The sequence below is a fragment of the Sarcophilus harrisii genome, chromosome 3 (genome assembly GCF_902635505.1).
Source record: "Sarcophilus harrisii chromosome 3, mSarHar1.11, whole genome shotgun sequence".
Lineage (NCBI taxonomy): Eukaryota > Metazoa > Chordata > Mammalia > Dasyuromorphia > Dasyuridae > Sarcophilus > Sarcophilus harrisii.
In genome coordinates, this window is record NC_045428.1 from 403896752 (window position 1) to 403919198 (window position 22447).

The 22447-nt window shown below is 32.2% G+C and overlaps 1 protein-coding gene across 3 annotated transcripts in view; it reads right to left on the reverse strand.

Annotated features, from left to right (window-relative positions):
* Positions 1-9409: 9409 nt before the first annotated feature.
* The window catches only part of PPIG (peptidylprolyl isomerase G), a 71521-nt gene continuing 58483 nt past the window's right edge, over positions 9410-22447 (reverse strand). For all 3 annotated transcript variants that reach the window (XM_003763930.4, XM_012544800.3, XM_023499276.2), the window contains exons 10-14: positions 16715-16913; positions 15380-15547; positions 13413-13500; positions 12652-12788; positions 9410-12407 (exon numbers count right to left, since the gene is read on the reverse strand). In XM_003763930.4, coding sequence (XP_003763978.1) covers positions 11297-12407; positions 12652-12788; positions 13413-13500; positions 15380-15547; positions 16715-16913 — 1703 coding nt within the window. In that variant the 3' untranslated portion in view covers positions 9410-11296. The remainder of the gene's footprint in view (positions 12408-12651; positions 12789-13412; positions 13501-15379; positions 15548-16714; positions 16914-22447) is intronic.

Consider the following 22447-nt stretch of genomic DNA (forward strand, 5'->3'; position numbering starts at 1 on the left):
ATGTTTAAATGACAAAAATGATTCACCACAATAAAGAAACAAAAACCTAGAGATTGGCTTAACCATGAACATGACTTCTTTGCTAAAAGAAACATATGGCAGAGAAAAAAACCAAAAACAGAATGAGTGCCCATAATTGGAAAATGGCTAAACTGGTATGTGAATGAAATATTATTCTATAATGTCAAACATCTTTTTGCTACAAGAAAGCATTCAATTCTGAGGATTAAGTACAGAGGATATTTCCAGAAATGACTTTTATAAAAGGCTTCAATAATCTCCCCCTTCTCCAGTTCTGTAAGAAACTATTCTCTTCATCATTGACAGTGAAAGCATCACATTTGAATTTAGTCATCAGAAGCCTTCATGTGACATATGAAAAAGTGGTGACAGTTCTAAAGACAGGAAAAATAGTGAACTAGAGAAAGTAAACCAATAAAGAATTCACACTGCAGGGAATACAATTTTGAAGGAATTTGAGAGAAGGATTCTCATGATATCTGAGTATGTCACAAACTCAGACACACATTAAGCTAATATATAACTACCAACCCATACACCTACTTCCATATCTCTATAAAATCTTTGTAGATGAAGTTTACAAATGTGACAATAAGTGGGCATTGATAACACAATTAACCAAATGTTCAAAGAATTTTTTTTTGTTAACAAAAGGGATTTGATTTAGTACAGCAAAATGCTGATCTCCATCATAAAGTGTCTCTGGGCAAGTCGAAACTGAAAAAATTGAGAACTGCAACAAAGACATTATTAGATAACCTTTCTGATGACCAACATCAATCAAGGAACAAAACATGGAAATGTACATTTGCCAAAAGTATTTGCTAATGTCCAGAACAATAACAATGGAAAGATTCTCCATGGATGGCAAGGATGTCCAGATGCTTTTGTTTGTAGATGATATGTTAAGCTTAAGATACTGCAGATCCTCCTGAAATGTGATTAGAAAAATGCCTACTATCTAGATGGTATTATAGAATTGGATGAATTAGCATATAGCTTGCGGTCAATATTCTATTTAGATATAGAAAAAGGTTATACAGGACAGTTTGGATTGGATGTCAGTGAGATCTTGGATCTATTGCACTTAAATATCAATACAGTGCTGCTAAAGGGACAGCCTGTTAACACTTAAAAAGGAAAATGAAATGAAGGAATCCACAGGAATTACCAAAAACAAATCATGCCAGAGAAACCCAATTTCCTTTTTGTTACTAGACTGGCAAACAAAACTTAATAAACCTGACTCCAGCCAAGTATTTTGTAGTATCTAAATGCTCTTTGTGGACAGGGATATACAATTTAAGATGACTTGGGAATTTGTTGAATGCCTGAACCCAAAGAATAGCACCATGAAAACCTGAGGTGAGGTCTTTTAGTGAATGACAAGATTATAGACTTTGAGCTTTATATGTGAAGAACTAAGAACCAAATGATTTGCTTCTTGTCACACAAGGAGTAAATGGAAGAGTAAAACCCCCAATCCAGTATGCCTTCCATGACATGCTGCTACCTTTGAGTGCAGTGTTAATCTTGAAATCAATAAGACCAGGTCCTTATTTTGTATTTGATATCTAATAGCTATGTGTTGGCAAGGAAACCTTTTCTGAATTTCAAGTTCCTCTTTTTGTATAATGTGGAGTTATCTTTCATAGGTTTGTTACAAGGCTCAAATGAGGTAATGTATGCTGTTTATTAATGTCAGGGATCATAGTTAGGCCATAACATAAAACGGGAAAAAATTTTAAATACTTTTATTTGGGCTCTTCAAATCACCCACATAAGCAGAGTGGAAAACAATAGAAAAACAAAACACTCCACAGAGGTACGCAAAGTATAACCACCATAGGGGGTGGGAGGGAAGGATGCATAACTTTTGTTTATGCTACATTATCAACAATTTTTCTTTCACTTGGTGTCCAGATAACCCAGAAGAAAATGAATTCAACCATGATTTGTATACAGACTTGCCTATTTTCAAGGTATAAATATTTAAGCTATAAATTGAGAAATCAGTTCCAGCTCTTTTCAACAAGAAGGCAGTCTGAAAATCCTGAGCATTTCAGTGGACTATGAGCTAGATAATACAATATAAAATAATATAGCTAACAATATCATAGTTGTCCAAAAAGCTAATAAGGTATTATGCTAATTGCTAGAAGCCATCTAGAATGAGTGTTAACTGTATTTTAATCCATGTTAGATTGCAGCTAAAGTATTGTACTTACAGATTTATAAATTCAAAAACTATCCTATATTTTTTACATCTGGGGATAGTTGGCTTGTCTAAAGTCACAATGGTATTAAATGGGTATATTAGTTTAAGATCAACATGGGAAAAGCTAGAACTTGTCTAGATTCATGCAGTTGGAAGGAGGTAAAAAAAAAAAAAAATCACTTTCCTCATATGAAGGTTGTTTAAAGGACCCCTGGGTGTTTAACCAAATAAAAACTGAAGAAGGCCAGTGTTCAAATATTTAAAGGATTGCTATATAAATACTGGATCAGGTTTATTTTAGTTTGCTCCTAGATAGCTTAAGAGCAGTGTGTAGAAATTACAGAAGCAAATTTTTGTGGTATAGAGGGAAAATTTTTTCTCATACTTAGAACTTTCCTGGAGAGGAATGTTTTTCCTCCCAGAGAGGGAATGAATATTTCAGCAATGTTGGTCTTTAAAAGAGGGTTGTATGACTGAGATGTTGCAGAGAGGATTCCCATTCAGACATACAATTTGAGATCCCAGTGAATCATAAAACACATTAGTGCTCCAAAGTTTAGAGATAATCAAGTTCAACCCTTTGATTGTATTAATGAAGAAAAAATGACTTGAAGGTCATAGAATCATCTTACAGGGTAGTTTTCTTATAAAATGCTTTTCTAGGCCACTAGAATAATAAATTGCCTTTTAAGGCAATAAAATAAAGTTTATTTATTCTGGCTTTAGTTACTAACAACTGATTTGCTTTTCAACATTAGAAAACAAGTATGTCTTTTTTTTTTTTTTTAATTACAATTATACCAATTTTAAACAACCAAGACTAGTAGATTGGGAATCGGACTAAGTTCTAAAGTTAAGGTTTTATATTGCATTACTTGCCATCTAGGGGAAGGGAAAAAATTGGAACACAAGGTTTTTCAAGGATCAGTGTTGAAAAATATCCATGCATGTTTTGAAAATAAAAAACTAATAAACATTGTTAAAAATAAATAAATAAATAAAGGTCTTAAGCGACTTAACCTTACAGTTAATTTGAGGGGGAAGCAGAGGTGTGGATTGACTGACATTTTCAGCATACTGCCTTTTTAAAATTTGCTTTAAATACTGGAAGGCATGATTATCAATACCATTTCCTTTTCAGTTTTTGGGGCTTAGTTTCTGATACTTTTGACAATTGAAGAATGTTCATTGCTACTGTTTTTTTTCCCCCCAATAACTTTGTACTAATTGCGCCCATTCACTCATTATTTGTCCTTTGTTCTGCAAGACCACATCAGGCCCATTGTGCCACGACTTGAAGCAATGCCCATTTAGTGTTTAAAGTTGACTAACAAGCGAGGCAAAGAATAATCCCTTTTACCTATGTCAAAAAATGAACCACCACCAAAAAAAAAGCTGGAAACTTCTCCATATAAGTTGGTTTCAAGTCAGGGAATTCTCATCTTACCACAAAATTCAGATCTCTAGATCAGAGTTCCAAATTCTTCCTTCTCCCAAAAGGAGATAGACATCTGCACTGCCTACTCCTTGTCCCAATACAATTAGAAGTTTGTTGAGCTAATCACTTTTTAAAAATCGATTAAGTAGCCTTTAGTGATTATAAAAAATTTCAGGAGATATGCAGGGCCTATCTTCCTGTTGATGTAAAAGCACCCAAGGCTATTCTGAATCCCAGTTAACAGATCATAAAAGGTTAAGTTTTCCAAATTAAAAACCATATTCACCCCATTTTGTCCTGCTTCTCAATATTACTTTTCTTTTGTCTAACATAATTAGTATAGATTGCAGTGTGGGGTTTGGTTCATGATCTATACTAATTATGGATAACAAAAGTTAACCACTATTTTCATGACTAATTATGTCATTTTTCTCTGAGTTGAAGTATCTTCTGAAGCAACTTGGTTTGTGCAATTGTTTCCCAGTTTCATTTCCTACCACAGTACAAGATTTCTCACCAAAACACTGTGTTTTGCAGTAAAGTTTTAAGGCTGGCTAACATGTCATGTAGATATGTTATATGTGTACTGATAGTTTGTAGGAAGGGCACAGATTTTAACGCTCAAGCTAATGTGAAAAAATGGTGAGAGGTTATTGTAACAGACATGAACTTAATTTTTCTGAGGAAATGTATTTAGCAATATCATGGGTGTGTGTGTATATATATATTTATATATATATATACACACAGATACACATATATTGGTTATTGGTATCTCTGTGTTTGTGTATGTATGTATACATACACATATGTATCTGCACTTACTTAAACCTTCTTGGGGATGGGGGTGCATATGAAAGAACAAAAAACCTTAAGCAAAGATAGACAGCTCCGAACACGTGGCATTTATTATATAAGTTTTCTTGAATTGGAAATTTATTGCTTTATATTTTAAATTGTTTTCCCCATTTTTTGCTTTTAAGCTTTAAGTACATTATCATTTAAAAATAACATTCTGTTCTCTTTTATAAACTCAAAACATATGACATTTTAAGAACACTCAAATCACATTATATCAAGATCAAACCCTAGTAAGTAAATACTAAATAGCTTTTCAAATGCATTCAATTTTTCAAGCACAAGCCTTCACAGTTCTTCAATACATTACAAATGAGTGGGTGAGAAACCATTAGATCTTTTCAAAAATCAAGTTTGTCTCTATTCATTTCAATGAACTGACCTAGAAAAACAGGTCCTGTACTGTTGTCAAAAAAATCAGAAACAATTATCAAAAGAACCATGTATGTAACATATATGCCAAATAATTGTTTGAGTCATTAACTATTATCTAAAATGCCATATTCTGGTGTTTTTAGTTATTATAACCTACTGACAATTGATACCTCTCAATCAGGATGACTGGGTTCAGTGAGACTTGATAACTAAGTGCTAAGCTCAAAGGATTCCTATACCCTCTTATATGGATTAGACAACATATTCACATTTTATCCCTTTCAGAGATCAGAAAGATTTTTCCATAGCTATTAAATAACAAATACAGATTAAGCCCATGTTTTAAAGGAACAATCTTCAAGGTGAAAGTAAAAGATCATACACAGCGCAAAAGACATTCTCCCAAGCAATAAAAATAAGTATTTATCTTAATTGACCCAAATTATAATATTCCTGTGGGAATGGATTAGAACATTCACAAGTGAAACATCTGGATAACAATTGCAATGATAAACATTGTGGTACAATGGATATGTCAGAAACCTAGTGGAGGTTTGTAGTGAAAAATGTAATTTTACTTTTTTCTTAACACTTGAAATACATTTTAAATTGTTAACTATTGTATTTGTAGACCATCTTGGACACTGGATCTCCTTATAACTCATGGTACTCTTGGAATATCCCCCCCATTGTTAACTCATATCATCTTATCAACTCGGCCTCATTTTATATTCAATAAAATGGAAGCACACAGTGATTAAATGACTTGCCCCAAGTCAAACAGGGATTTGAACCCATGTCCTCTGGATCCAGGGCCCTTTTCACTTCCACTATCAATTACATGACTGCACTCTTTGGACATCTCTATAAACTGGTAACTTGGATTCATAAAGTACTTTGAAGTAACTATTACAAGGATTATTGTATCTCAACTTTATAGAAAATCGAGGCCCCAAAGTGTTGTGTTTTGCCCTTGACAAAATGTATGAAAAATAATTAAACCCAGTCTTGTGATTTTACCCATCATGCTATATTACAAGAGTAAATTACTATTTTTTTTTTTAAACAAATAGGCATTACTCTCATCTTTGACTTCTGACCTGGAACATGAAATAATGATTTTTTTCCTTGTAAAATTACTTACATTTGCATATTAAGTTTACTTTTAGGAAGTTGAATCTATCAATTATAAGTCTATAGTTTTTAGTATTAAAAACATGAATGTAGGAAGTGGTTCTTGACCTTTGTTAAAATAGCATCCTATTATACTAACAAACTTTAGCTTAAAAACACAAACAGGGAATAGATAAAAGTAACTGAACCCTTTAAAATAAAGGTGTTGAAAAAATTTTAAAGTAAAAATATATTGAGAAATATATCCCCTCTATTGCAGTTGGTTAAACACCAAAGCAACTCTTTCTACAAGGCTAGCTTTAAAGGGTTAATGAGCACCACCATCTTAAACAAGAAATTCTAAATTGGTTCTATGGTCTTAAATAAGTGAATTTGGTAATTATTTGAATCATTTTAAATGTGAATTTATCATACTGAGTTCAGGGGTCAGATCTTGTCTCCAACACTAGTTTTTTAAGATGTGCATTTAAGTGCTTATTAATACAAGAATATTTGATGACCATAACTGTGTGAAAAAGTAGGAGCCACAATGATACAATCCAATTTGCCACTCCAAATACATAATAAACCCTCAATTAAAAAAAGTTACCCGTAACATTATTAAAATTTTTGTAGACTTGTAAACATGAATAAGGGAAATACTTTGAGCAAGAAGAGGTAGATGAGCACCTTATAAATTGTGATTGCTAAAAGGTCGGGAAACAAAACTAAAAGTCAGTGAAAATATGAAAAGCAATAAATATTTCTGAAAATATTTTAATACACAAGTTACACAGTCCATATTAAGTGCTCACATTTTACATTTTCTCCTGGTTCATAATAGCCATATTAAAAAAAAATCTCAAAATTTTAGGATTAATAAAATAACCAGTTAACACATTCCATGTTACACATACAAATGCACTTAATGATCAGAACATTTTTCTCTAGACCTCTATAGCTGTCACAAATTACTTTCAGTGACTAGCTGGTTCCCACATTATTTATACTAAAACACATACCTCTTCTCAAATATATTGGGAGCTTTACTATAAATAGCTACCAGTAGATGTTACATACAAATCAGCAACATTTATATAGATTTACAAAGATAAGATTATAACTGTCAAGCACGGATGCAAGATTTACTGCAGGCATTCTGCATGTTGCAAAATCTGAACTGATTTTAAAAAGTAAACCTTCCAACATAAAATAACACAAATTTGTTACCTTCCAACATACAACAATGCAAATTTTTACTCTATGTTCCATTTTTAGTCTTAACTATTTGCTCAGAGGCTGATACATACATTGTAACAAAGCAATGTAATTAGACATTTGAATTTGATTCTAAAATGTCTCCAAATCAAATTCTAAAACTAGCCTCTGCATCTTTTCCTGGTTTTAATGATTTCAGGCAAAAGAAAAATTACAAACTACTACTTTATTATATTATTTATTTAATACAATATTTAAACTATAAAAGTTAATAATATACTTGAGTTTAAATTTTGCAAAATGCAGTGTGCAGAAAATAATTTAACAATTGCTAGAATAAATGAAGCAGTGCTTTTGAATTAATTTTTCATCTAAGTTTTGTTTCTAGCATTAAAAAATATATATATATCACAGTGACTTCTGAGTTGTAAAATGAAGTGCATTAACTTCATTTATACTTTTCTTTCAACAAGCAGAGTGGCCGCATAAAGTGATAACATTCAATCTATCTACCCAAATACTCAATTTCCTTTTCATTTGCCCAAAAAGCTATATACATCAAAGGGAAGGGGGGCAGTGCTTGGAAACAGTAATATTTGTTCAAAAAATCCAGTAACTTCTCTTACTCTTAACATTACTGAAAAAAGATTTTCTCCTTTAAAACATACACAAATATTTGTAAGAAAAATAGACTTTTCACAACAGAGTGCAAAACTCTTGGCGGAGTTATCTATATGATCGTTTTATCACCCAACTAAAATATAATTGGTAAGCCAAACAAAGGGATGCAAAGACATTATTTGTGTTTACTTGTAGCTATTAGTTGAACAATTAGAACAACTTAAAAACTAATAGTAAAAGGATGATTTTTAGTAAAGGCAACCACAATTTTCTTTAAGAGGGGCTTAAAAAGAAGTTCATGGTATGATAAAACTTTACTGTCTGAAATTACTAGAGGAGTTACCTAAAAAATGAAATTATTAAGATAATATCAGAACCATGACAATCAATGTAATTTTTAAAGCATGAAGATGATCTGTACCATTCTCTTCCATCTCTCCCTACATACTACATATATACACATAAAAGTATGTTTACAATGTCAATTAATGATTGAGCTATCCCAGATTAAATTGCTAACAATGCAAAGAAAAATCTTATGATCAAAAGTTCTGCTTATTCTAGAAAAAAAAAGGGTAACTGCAAAATCACTATGTCCAAAGTCAGATTTATTACATCAATTTAGTATAATTTCCTTAAGCACTTCAATTACTTATGCAATTCAATTAAACAACTAATGTACAAATTCAATGAATAAATTTTTCAAAAATAGGTAAGTTTCTCTGTACAAAATTGATTTGACATCGTAAGTTAACAACTCACAACCATCAATCTATGTGGCCAATAATTCAAAGTTGAAGGCTTTATAAAGAACCAATTCATTAGAAGTAACAATATTACATCTATTTAGGTAACATAAAAACTCCAAAATTATATTTATAAAGGGATCACTCTAATAAAACAACCAAATGGCTTAAAATAATATAATCCAACTAGAAAAAAAGACATCTAATCAAATCTACTTCTAGGTGAATTGTAATTTCGGGCAGCAACTACTGTGAAATGAATTTAACAGCAAAAGCTGCAATAGCTTTTAGTATAGCAAACCACATCTGAATATGTTCAATGTTATAAAGTATAAAAAGAAACAAATTATGATACATAACATTCAAAACAGAAGGGAAAAAAAATCAGAATTTCAATAACAGAAAAATCTTATTCTCTTATGACTCAGACATGTATGAAGGCATGTAGATTCAGTTTTTCATTTGAATGTTGACATTAAAATTCTGAAAGTAAAATTCAACTGATTGTCTTTTCTCCCTTATTCTTTCACTGCTAAAGAAATAAACATACCTAACTTATAATACTCTGACAGCCAAAGTCTCTTCCACTTATTTGTTTTTGTAAAAGTACTAACAATACAAAGAACACACAGCAAACTCAGTTTTAAAAATACCTTTTAAAAGCCCTATGAAGAAAAAAACCAAAACTTTCACAAAACATATATTTTTAATGTTGCAGTGAAATGCATTTAAAAACACTAAATATGACATGAAGATTATTTGCTATATTTCTTACAAGAATAAGCCTATTTTACGTTTTTGTTTTTTTTTTTTTAATTTGGAATGGCTATCTTTTGGTCATACTAAAATCAAGTCCCTCTTTAAGTATCACCTTTCATCTAACAATCTTAAACTCACAACAAACATTATTTAAATGTAATCTTTAGATTTATGTCAAATAACAGCTAATTCTTTCAATGATATGGGATTAAACCCAAAGTCCCATCAGAATGAACTACCCAAATAAAATCTGTTTTGAATATTCTTTCCAAGAGACAGCAATTATATGTTGTCTCCTGAGTGAACATCATTAAATGACTACACAATGCAAAAAGCATTATTCTTTTATTAAAGTTTAACAACTAGTGTTATATACTAAATATTGCTTTTCTAAGCATAAAAAGCATTATTCAAATTAAATGATTTACTTAGAAGGTGCATTAAGAATATAAATGATACTATCTTAATTATAAAAGTCTCCAATTAGTCTTAGGAAATGGTTGCTTTTCTTAACCCACCCCCCCCCCCCAATGAAATCACTTTTGTGTTTGTCTAGTTAGTCAGTGTTTTCTTAAAGAAATAGGTGGAAAAGTCATACTGAGAAGAGAAAGCTTTTTTTAAAAATTCCACTTCAAAATTTTCTTTTGGTTATATCTGAATGGTGCTATCCAATTTTGCAATTTTCTGAACTGTGTGACATTTCATAGATGCTAAGCTAAAGTTATAATCAAACCGCACAGTTTAAAGCCATTTTAAAAAATGTAGTATTGATGTTAGTGTTACATTAAGAATAATGTTCAGAACAAATTTCTTCCATTTGATACTTAAATTTCTATGAAGACTTTTAATGAAGAATTAGGCCTTTTTAAAGCATGCAGAGTTATAATAACTAATCCAAATGTGGTGCCAATTAGGATAAATTTCAAAAATTAATATAACAATGTTGTATTAGGCCGAGACTAACATATAAAGGTTTGTGTATATATGGAAAATAACCAAGTAGAAAATCAATGTTACTAAATACTAATTCTGATTACTCGAATAAAAAAAAGGACAATCTATATATAAAAACTCCACTTAAAATTTCCTAAGTATTGATTTTGCCTGATGGTTTGTAACAATAAGCCAAGAATATCTTTACGTATATCAATGATCAGATAAGCATGACTTTTCTAAAGAATAAAAATGACTCCAATTTGATGTTTCTATAAGACAAATAAAAAAAAAAGTGCAGAAAATATTCATAAGACATGAACTATACATACACAACTTGAAATACAAAGAAACAGGTAAAGTAAAATACAATAGGTAAGCAGACATTTTTCTGTGTATTTAAAGCACAAGTTACAAGATCAAAATTTAAAAACAATTATTCAGAAAATCATAGAATAAGCACTTTTTTTCTTGGAATAAAAAAATCCTCTTACAAGCTTCTATGATTTACATCAGTAACAATCTCCCTTAAAATGTAATCAGCAATATCAGTATGACTTCCTTTCAATTTAATGGCTTTTAAAAATATTTAAAACATGAGAAGTGCAAACTTTTATAAAAAATACTATTGCAATTAACAATTGTATTTATTTCTAACAGGTTGATCCAACAGATCAAGATGTATATTGACATGGTAGCTGTTGGCTGACAGCTACAACAGAGAAACGAAAGAGTTAAACAGCACACAATATTACACAAAAGCGTTTTCTCATTTCAAGTTTATTAAAACTTTAGCAGTACAAATTATTCAGGTTGTAGAATATCAAAAGATCAAACTTAATGAAGTCCGCATTAAAAAACAAACAAACAAACAAAAAAAAAACCAACCCCAAAAACAAAAAGGAAGAGGAAAACAACAACAAAAAAAGGGGTGTTCTTCAGCAAGTCTCTAAAACCTAAAGAGAAAAATGGAAATACAAAGTTCAAGGCCCTCACTCATCCACTTTTGTCTTCATCAGTTCCAGGGCTGGACTCATGATCAGATTTTTTATCTTTACCACGTGTATGGTCTCTTTCTTGACTCTTTGATTTTTGGTTGATTTCTTTTTCTAATGAGCATCTAGTCTTTTCTTCTTCCTTATTTTTGTATGCAGAGGATTTTAATTCTCTGTCTTTACTATTTTGTTTTCTTGAGTTTGGACTCTGATCTCGGTCACCTTTTTTCTCTTTACTGCTGTCTCGGCTACTGTTATCGTGGTTTCTGGAGTGCCTTTTTTCACTCTCTGAGTTCTCTTTTTTATGTGAACTCTTTGTTTCTTGATTTTTACTTTTTTCTTTATTCCTGCTTTGACTTTCCTCTCTCCCTGAACTCCTGGATTCTCTCCTCCTCCTCCTATCTTTACTTCTAGATTTTTCTGGTGTTCCTTTCCTTTCTTTGCTCCTTGATCTCGCTCTTCTCCGGGATTCCCTCTCTCTGTTCCTATAATATTCTCTGCTTCTACTCCGATCTCGATCTTTGCTCCTAGATCTGGCTCTTCTTCCTTTGTCCCTGCTTCTGCTTCGCTCCCTTGTCCGGCCATTAGAGCTGTGTTTTCCTTTGGTTACCTCCCGTTCTCTACTCTTTGATTTGGCCCTTTTATCCTTGTCTTTACTTCTGCTATGGTCATGTTCATTAGTTTTTGACCCTGCTCGCTTAGATCTCTCTTTACTTCTGCTCTTTTCTCGTTCTTTGCCTCGGGAATCAGAATGTTTCTCTTTTTCTTTTGCTTTTTCATGATCTCTCTCTTTGCTTCTTGATCTCATTCTCTTTTCTTCATGTCTGTTATGCTTTGAATCTCTTTCTTTACTTTTTGACTTCTCTTTGCTTTTACTCCTGCTTTTAGATTTGGCCCTTTTCTTTGTTTTACTTTTATTATATTTGTCATCTTTCTCTGAATTTCTCCTTGTGTCCCTATCTTTACTGTTTGATTTATGGTCTTTTGTTTTCTTTTCTTTTTCACCTTTTCTATTTGGACTTTCTGATATATGTCTGTGTTCAGATGCTTTTCTTTCTTTTCCTCTTGCTGGACTTTTTTGATTTTCTTTTTTGTTTTCATTTAATTCACTCCTACAAAAGGAAGAAATTGAAGGCTTTAGGAAATGATATATTAAGAAAAATTTCGGTATCAGTTAATAAGATCAAAATAACTGTAGTAAGTACCAATTTAATTATTTTAAGGTATATAAAAGAAGTGAAAGCACAATTAGCATTAATATGTACAAATGAAAGATTCTTTCTTAATACAATCCAAATGAAATTATTCTATAAGCTACTAGAAATGTTAATTATAACATGAAATTTAAAATCTTACTTATCCCCTTTGATCCACCTTTCACCACTTGACACCCTCATTCTTTGAGCCCTCTGCATCTCTTGTCTCCAATGTGGAGGAGTCTCACTGCGCCTGAACCGATCTCGTGATCTGGATCTGGAAGGTGTTCGATAGCGCTTGAGAAAAGAAAGTGAAATATTTTGAAATCACAAAAATGGCAGTCAAAAGGGTTCTTATGTTCAAGTTAATACTTCTTTCATACACTATTGTCCTCAAAAGAACATTAGAATGTCCCCCCACCAAAATATAGGTGATTTAAAAAGTCCAAAAGACTACAGAGTATGTTGAAACAAGACTAAATACTAGACAGTTAATGCCTTAAATGCTATGCTAAAGTAAACTAAAAAAGATTCTAAAGTTCAAGGTCCACAGTGGAACTCCTGGGATTAAATATACTGTGTATGTTTTGGGGATATCAGAACCTGAAGAGTGGGTTTTATATAAAACCATATTAGCTAAGGGCCTCTTATACTGGCACTCCATAGAACCAAGGAAAAGACTTCTCAAATTGTAAGTTATTAAGCAAATAAACACATAATTTGCATGTATACGTTTCGTAAGTTTTCACTTTTGTTTTCAGACACAAACATCATAATCTGCCAAAAAACATTATTTAAAAAAAAATTTAATTCCAGCAAATCACACAAGTTTTTTTTTGTTAACACAAATTTCATATTCTACATAATAACAATCAAGGAAGGAAAAATGCCAAGAAGATTCCTATGAAAAGAAACACTTACCCTTGGTCCTCTTCCTTTAATTTTCCTTCCAGATCTGGTGACTAGAAGTCGCCTTTGATATGAAGAGGACTGGGAGTTAGATGGATTACTAGAAATAAAAAGAAAGTTGAAAACCACAACTTTATAAAAATAAATAAATAAAACTATAGTGTAGTTTCTTCAGTCTATAAGGTAGTGTATACTGTATTCCTATAAACTTTCAACACTCAAAATAAGTAGTACAGTGTGAAGAAGGCTGGAGTCAAGCTGAATTTAAGTACATTATTATTTATCACTTGTATGACCATAAGCAAATCATGCAACCTCTTATAATTTGTTTTCTTTTTTGTAAAATGAAGCACTCAGATCATGTGGTGGTAGAGAGTCTTTGTAGCTCTAAATTTAATGTCCTATAAAAATAAGTTTTTAAAAAAAGCTTAAGAAAAAATTTACCAGAGTGCAATTTTTACTATATTCAAATGCACTAACACATGAAATTAACAATAATGTCCTGATTTTCCACCATCTCTTTTCTGTTTCACAAGCCCCTTTTCCTTAAAAGTCTACATAAATAGGAATTTTCCTAAAGGATCTGTTCTGAGCCTTCTTTTTACAATTACTTTTTTTTCTTTCTCTCTCTTTTTTTTTTTTTTGGCTGTGGCAAGGTTAAGTGACTTGCCCAGGGTCACACAGCTAGGAAGTATCCGAGACCAGATTTGAACTCAGGTCTTCCTGACTTCAGGGCTGGTACTCACTATCCACTGCGCCACCTAGATGCCCCTATAATTTCATCTATTCCTTATGGCTTAAATTCTCATCTTGATGTACATACCTCACAAATCTATCCCTAGTCCTAGAACCCAGGTACCACTTTTATATCTTTTCTTAGATATCCTGTTAACATCTCAAATGCAACAGAACTCTTCCTCATTACCAACTCGCCCATTTCTATTTATCAGTTAAAACTGGTTTTAAACTGGACAAAACATTTAAAATTTTTTTCTCAAAATCAATCAGTTGCACTGGGTTATACAAATGTATAATTTAAGGGATGAAAGGAACTTCAGAAATCAAGATATCCAAATCTTTTTCCATAGATAAGAAAAAAAGAATAATACTAAATGTAGGATTACCACCACTCTAAATCCAACCTTGTATTTTCACTACTCCCAATCGATCCAATAGACATCAACTATTGGATTTTTTTCTCCCAAAAAAGAGCTTTACTAATATGGCTATAGGATTTTAGAACATAATCTCTCCCATTTGTTTGAACATTATCCATTAGCCAGTCAAACTAGATTATTCAATGTTGCCTTATATATCTTATTCCTTTCCCATGCCAGGTCATGCCCAACCCCTGGTTTCTTTGTCTCCAGAAATCCTGCCATTCAAAGTAAAATGACACGAAACCTTTCCTAACATAGCTATTCACTTAAGAACTCAGGCCCCTGTAGAACTTGCCATATTCTGAATTTATGACACAATTACAAACTGTCAAATTCCCAATATTATATCTTAGTCACCTGTGTATATATGGTACTTATCAGAATACCTTGTACATATATGGTAAGCACTCAATAGATATTTGTTTAATTGAAATATATGGCCCAGTAGTGGTGCTTATGAAACATTCATTAAAAAATGATTTACAAGCACTATGTTTTCTTTACATGCCCAAATAAGTTTTTTAAAATAAATACATACGTGCATGCACGCGCATACCCCCCACCCCCCAAAGAAACTTACAAAGTACTCATCATTTCTTAAATCAGGTTCAATCTTATTAAAGGTAAATTAAGGCTTAATTAAAACCTTATTATTTCTGAGCATAATAATGTAAGTCAATGCTTTTAAGAAATGCTATAATGAATATTTTTAAAGTACAACAGAAATAAAATCTTTTTCTTAAACATCTGGCTGAAAACTAGATTTTCGTCTAATACACAATATAAAAGGGATATCATATTCCACCCACAACTACTTACCACTCTCTTTCTTTTTCCCTTTCTCTATTCTTTCTCTCTTTCTCATCTACTTTAGGTGGGCTTTTTCTCATTAGGAACCTGTTTTCAGGAATAGGAGGGATCTCTTCTGGACGGACAGTAGATTGTGGTTGTGCTTCAGGGCTTTCATCTTCACTCTCAGTAGAAGAACTTAATTAAAAGATGGAAACACATACACATATATACCACACACAAAAGCTGGATGTGCTAAACAGTTATTACCCAAGTTGCTATTGTTGGGTATCATGATTTAAAATATCCTAAAAATAAATTTAAAAAAAAAAATTAAATTAATTTAATTTAAATTAATTAAATTAAATTAAATATAAATTAATTAAAAAAAAACTTCCTCAGAGTTAATACTTGGAGTAAGAAAAGAGGATCACCTTTGAAACCAACACTTAGATTTAAGTCTTGCTTTTTAGATACATACTAGCCTTGTGAACTGAACAATGTCATAATGTCTTAGAAGCTCTAGGCAATTAAGACTAGTTTGCAATGAAGATGCTGAGCTGAATTAGCATAAGGAATTTTGTCATCCACATGAATGAAACCTAAATACAGTCATAATCCCCATTACTACCATAGATGAAACAAGAATTATGATGTAACATATTCTGTGACAGACTGGTGATAAACTCAAGGTGCAAAATGAGACATACATTTTCTGGATATGAACAATGAGAGAATTTTTTGCTTGATTATGCATATTTGTCACAAATGTGTCCCCATCCCAAAGGAGAGGAATTTGGGAAGAACAAGGAAATTCTTGTTAATGTAAAAATAATAATAAAAAAGAAGGAAATAAAGAATATTGCTGTGGAAATTAACAGTAGTAACCCTTATTGACCCTTTTATAAATCTTTTCCAATTACCCAAGTTTATTAGGATAAAACTCCACAGAACCAAAAAGCTAGAATCTAAGTAAGAGAGAATCATATTGGTTCTGCTTTTGCTACTTGTGGTGTGGTCCTGAAAACGTCATTTCTTCTTTCGGAGCTTCAGAATCTTAATTTTAAATCATCCGTGAATCTGAGACCTTTTCTTTGAGTTCTGGTTTAAGACTTGGATTATAGGATTTGTAGAAAATGGAAATTAAGTCCCAAAATTTAATTCTTTAAACATCTTAGCAATGTCAAAACTATAATTTTATGCCATGCAGAGAAATTACTATGAAAATTAAATATTTCTCCTTAGATGATTTTAAGAATACAAACATGTATATATTTTTTAGTAAAAAGGAAATATCACGTGAATAACAATCAGATAATTTTAATCAATGTCTGAAAGGAATTGAACTATTTTCTGGTCACTAACCTTTTCTTGCTTTTCTTTTTCTTCTTCTTTTCCTTCTTATGTTTTCGGGATTTTCGGTGTTTCTTTTTTCTTTTTTTGGATTTTTCTTCAGAAGCACTTTCCGAATCAGAAGAAGAATCAGAGGACTGAGAATCAGTTGAACTATCTGAATCACTGGATGAAGACGATGACTTATGTCTTTTCTTTTCTTCCTTCTTGGCTTTAATCAAATAAGATGAAATATTCTGGTTAAACATTTTCATTTTGAGATATAAGTAAAACTCATAGATACTGCAAATTCACAAAAAGTCCATTTAATCTAATTATCTTTACATATTCCTATAGACAATAAGTTGTTAGAACAATTTTAATAGAGATGAAAAGTTAGTTTGTTTCACATTACATAGTAAATCACCCAAATGTTGATTGATAGGCTATTGTTCCTATAGTAAATCACCCAAATGTTGATTGATAGGCTATTGTTCCTATAGTAATTATATCAACCAACATCTAAGTTACTTAGAAGATATCTTTAAGTGGTTTATTGAAAAAGCTCAAAAAAAGTCATACATGTTTGAGAGAATATTGATTGGGGCAGCTAGATGATACAGTGGATAAGAGCATTGGCCCTAAAATCAGGAGGCCCCAAGTTCAAATACGGCCTCAGACAGTTAACACTTACTATCTATGTGACCTTGGGCAAGTCATTAACCTAATGTCTTGTTCCCTTCCTCCTGCCCAACAAAGTCATTAAAAAGAAAGAATATTGGCACACAAGTCTAGTTTTAATTCCTCAAGCAACTATAGCTTTAGGCAGATGTCAATTTACAAAGTATCAATCTACTAACAAATAGGATGTAGGCTCTCTGACAAACAAACCTGTCTACCCTGTTTATTTCCTAAATGATCAAATGAGTTATAAAAAAAAATCTGAAAAAAAAGTTTGATACTTTATTAGTATATGTTATTTTCTTTTAATTTCTAATGCTGGAAACTTCTTGCAGGGATTGGATTACTATAGCTGTGAATAGCTCCTCAAAATAAATGATTTCTGTTAAAGAGCAAATAAATACAAATATTTCTATTAGTTAAATGACTCTTTCTGATAAACTAGATTATATTTAAAAGACAGTATATAGTAGAACTTCAAGACATGTGGGGAGAAGCTAAGAAAAAAGTAACCAACAAAAATATTTTTAGAAAATGTTGTTTTAGGTACATATGAGCTGAACATCTGAAAAGAGGACACAAAATGATTAAAATATGCAAATTTAGCATTAAAAATCTACATAATGAAAATACAAGATATACATAGAAAAAAGTTTCATGTTCATAAAACTGAACCCATAAATCTGTAACTAAAATTAGCCCCCCCAAAATTATTTTTTTAAAAAAAATTCAAGTCTATTTAACAAAATTATAGTTTTTCCCCATCGTCACACATACATATGATCCACTTTAAGAAATTGGGGAAAAAAATGGATGTGTGGTAGGCATGCCCCCACACTCTTTTTGTTTTACAAAATCCCCATAGAATCTTTAAAAATACTAAGAGTTCCTCATGCAAATGAAAATAAATGTAATTTTAATTATAATTTCATTTATAGAAACAATATACACCTTTATTATGGTTAATAAAAATAACTAATTTTACTGTAAATATGTTATTGTAAGCTAGCAGATACTAAGCAAAAAACAAAACCAAAACCAAACAAACAAACAAACAAAAAAAACCCAAACAAACAAGAAATGTTCCTCAGGATCAGCATCTCTATAAGTTTGGAAAACTACAGAATTCAAAGTACTTTTGGTTGTTTTTTAATATATGGGATTCAGTTTACGTACTATTTTCCTCTGCAACTATAAAGAAAGGAAAAAAATAAAGAAAAACTACCACAAATAAGATAATAGATTCATATTCATGTACAAAATAAGATCTGAAGGAACTATGGAAGTAATGTTAAGCAATTTTACCAAAGTATGTTAGTGTAAACTAGCAGACTGTAAGCAAAAAAAATCCAAACAAACAAAAATTCCATTCAATATCAACATCTTTATGAGTTTTGAAAATACATAGGATTCAAATGTACAAAAATATTTGTAACAGCCCTTTCTGTAGTGACAAGAAACTGGAAACTGAGTGGATGCCCATCGGTTGGGGAATGGCTGAATAACTTATGATATGTGAATTTAATGGAATATTATTGTTCTATAAGAAAAGATTAGCAGGATGATTTCAGAGAGGCCTGGAGAGACTTACATGAACTGATGCTAAGTGAAATGAGCAGCACACAAGATTATGTGATGATCAATTCTGATGGACATGGCTCTTTTTAACAATGAGGTGATTCAAGATAATTCCAATGGACTTGTGATGGAGAGAGTCATCTGAATTCAGAAAGAGGGCTGTTGGGACTGAATGTGGATCACAACATAGTTTTTTCACCTTTTTTGTTGTTTTTTGCTTTTTTTCCCCTCAATTCTTTTTCCTTTTTTGATCTGATTTTTCTTGTGCAGCACAATAATTGTGAATATGTATAGAAGAATTTTAAATGTTTAACATATATTGGAATACTTGCTATCTAGGGAAGGAGGGAGGAAGAAAAATTTGTAAACAAGGTTTTTTGCAAGGGTGAATACTGAAAACTATCTTTGCAAGTATTTTGAAGAGAAAAAGCTATTTTTAAAAAATGGAAAAGTACTAAAGTAACATATAGCAACAAAAAAGACCTTTTATTTCTAGTAGAAATTAAGTTGGCAACAGAACTAGAATCTAAAATTTTTAATCAGTAGCTGTTTAAATTGGAATACTTGGTCCAGTCAAACCACCTACTATGTGCTCAGTAGTGATGGGCTCTGCTATACAGATGAAGGTATAATTAGAATCTACAAAGATAGTTAATGATGGCCTATAGCTTTCAAGAGCTTATAATCTAGGTGGGGAGATAAGATACACACATATGAACAACACGAATGTAGTATTAGACAGTTCACAACTGTTTAATTGTATGGTACAAACTGTAAGTGCTATAGGAATTTAGAAGAAGATATCATCCTTGAAGATCTGGAAAAGTTTCCTGAATAATTCAGTTTGATTTAGAGAAGAAGAAAAGGACAAGGCACTTGTCTTTTTTTTTTTTTTAAACTAAAATTTAACTGAATTCAAGTGAAGAGGAATATAAATAAGCAAACACAATTGTTGGCAAAACACTCCTTAACTAGCACTCATTTCCAAAATGGGAGTGGAAACGTGGTACAGAAAGACAATACTTGCATAGAGTCAGGAGACATTTGGGCTCTGATTCTGCTTCTGAAAGTTATTAGACATATGACAATGAAGAATCATTTAACTTCTCTCAATTCTATTTCTTTATCCTTAAAATGAGGATACAATTTATTGCACCCACCTAATATATGTAAAACACCATGTAAACATAACTGGGAAAATATCTAAGTTAGGGTATGATAGGAAGAACAGAGAGATAGGTTCTAGTTCTATTAGGAAACAGCTGTGTGGCATTGGATGAAACATGTTATTTCTCCAGGCCTCATTTTTCCAATGTGTAAAATAATTCCACTGGCCTACATAGTACCTTGTGTAAACACTATCAGTTGGAATGCCTGGCCCAAACACTTCCCCTAAAATATGAGTGTGATATCTAATGCATTCTTTTTCAGTATATCTTCTTTTCCTTTCAAAGAAAGCTCATTTCGCCTAGTACAATATACTGCACCATATAGTTTATAAAGAGTTTTCTTCCTAACAAAACTATGAGGAAGTTGCTGTTAATATCCTCATTTTAGACTAAGGATCAAAGATCAATGAGAGCCAAAGCTAATGATGGAGCCATGGCTGCAAACAGTTTTTCTGCCTCGATACAAGGTTCACTTCTATACTCAATCGCTCAGGTTCATTCCAGTTCCAGTATTCTAGGATTCTATTCCTGCACATCTGGGAAGCTCATTTTGCCCCTGTTCTTTTACTTTCCCGACAACTTTTAAGGAACAATAAGGATCAAAAAAGGAGCTCTACTAAAATTTAGAGGGAGAAGAAAAATAATGGGCTGCCTCTTTAGCAAATACAAATTATTTCCTTTCTTTAGTAAAGTTCAAAATACAGGCTGCTAGTCTAAGTTGGAAGACTATAAAATATCCAGAGGGAAAGTGGAGGGGGGAGAGAGGGAGAAGTTAAAATGGCTATTGGAGCACTTAGAATTCCTTTATGCTGTTTTGCACTTTCTGTGGAGTTAAGATTGTCGTTGAAACAATACACATTTCTACTCCTAAGTGTTGGGGAAACTTTTAGTCTATCTAGTGACCCATACATTACCTCTACTCTTAGGTTCACAGGTACAGACAAAAACAGGCCTTTCAAATGTGATGTTTGAATGACATCAATTTTAAAGTTTACAAAGCATTTTTACCACATATCATCTTGTCTAATCCTTAAAAACTCCAAGAAACAGATTCTACAGTGGGATTCTTAAACCTGAGATCTATTAAAAATATTGTGGCATTTGTATTTAGCTTATTTTGTAACCTTATATACTTACTTTTATGCATTTAAAAACATAATTCTGAGACAGAAGCCACAGACTCCCCCGGACTGTCAGAGGGTTTTAGAGCCCGTCTCTACTATTTTCCCCATTGTAGAGGTGAGGAAACAGATTCAGAAAGGTTTAGTAACTTGTCTATGGCCATTCAGTTAAGAATTAGAGGTGAGATATAAACCCAAAATTTCTTGGATTCCAAATTAATAAATTTTTTCCCTCGCTTTTATCATATTGCTTCTCTTCTTGAATCCTAAAACTTGAGGTATAAACTAGAGAATTGGCTAAAGAGTGGCTTCAACCTTAATTATTAATTTTCCTTATTGCATCTTTTTTAAAAAATTATACTTCATCAGTACACTGAAAAAGTTCCCAACTTGGTTGAACATCAATTAATTTGGGTCCCTATTGAGGTTCCTCAATAAGGACCTAGGGGAAGGAGGGCAAGAGGGAGGCTTTGGAGTTCTATACAGATAGAACCTGACTCTATGGCCATAAGCAAGTTCACTTTATTTCCTAGTGCATCAAATAATCTCCTAAGACTATCAGAATTCCAGATGATATAAGGCAGTATTTTATAGGGGAAAGAAGAGTAGCCTCAGAATAAGACAGAAATGGGTTGCAGGTCCATAATGTAAACATTTAGTGCCCACAGATAACTCTCTAGTGGTGTTGTCAACCTTCCATGAAAACAGGGGCAACTAAACCAAAGAAGCTTGTGAGCAGTACGTTGACTTGGAAAACTACACAGTAACATCTATTTTATTATATTTTTGTTTTTTTAAATAGTTCCCAATTATATATTAAATCTTGGAGGTGCTGCTCCCCTTGTAGCTTGCTGACCCCATGTTTGATACCATTGTTCTAAACCAGGGGTCCTCAAACTTTTAAAATAGGGGCCAGTTCACTGTCCCTCAGACTGTTAGAGGGCCAGACTATAGTAAAAACAAAAACTTTGTTTTGTGGGTCTTTAAATAAAGAAACTTCATAGCCCTGGGTAAGGGGGATAATTGTCCTTAGCTGCTGCATCTGGCCTGCGGGCCGTAGTTTGAGGACCCTTGTTCTAAACTGATATAAACTTGCTTTTTAACTGGCAGTTAGGTCAATGAATTCATGTCTTGTTCCTTACCCTCCCCCCCCCCCCCCCCCCCCCCCCCCCCCCCCCCCCCCCCCCCAGAATGTTATAGGAAAGTCAATGTGTTAC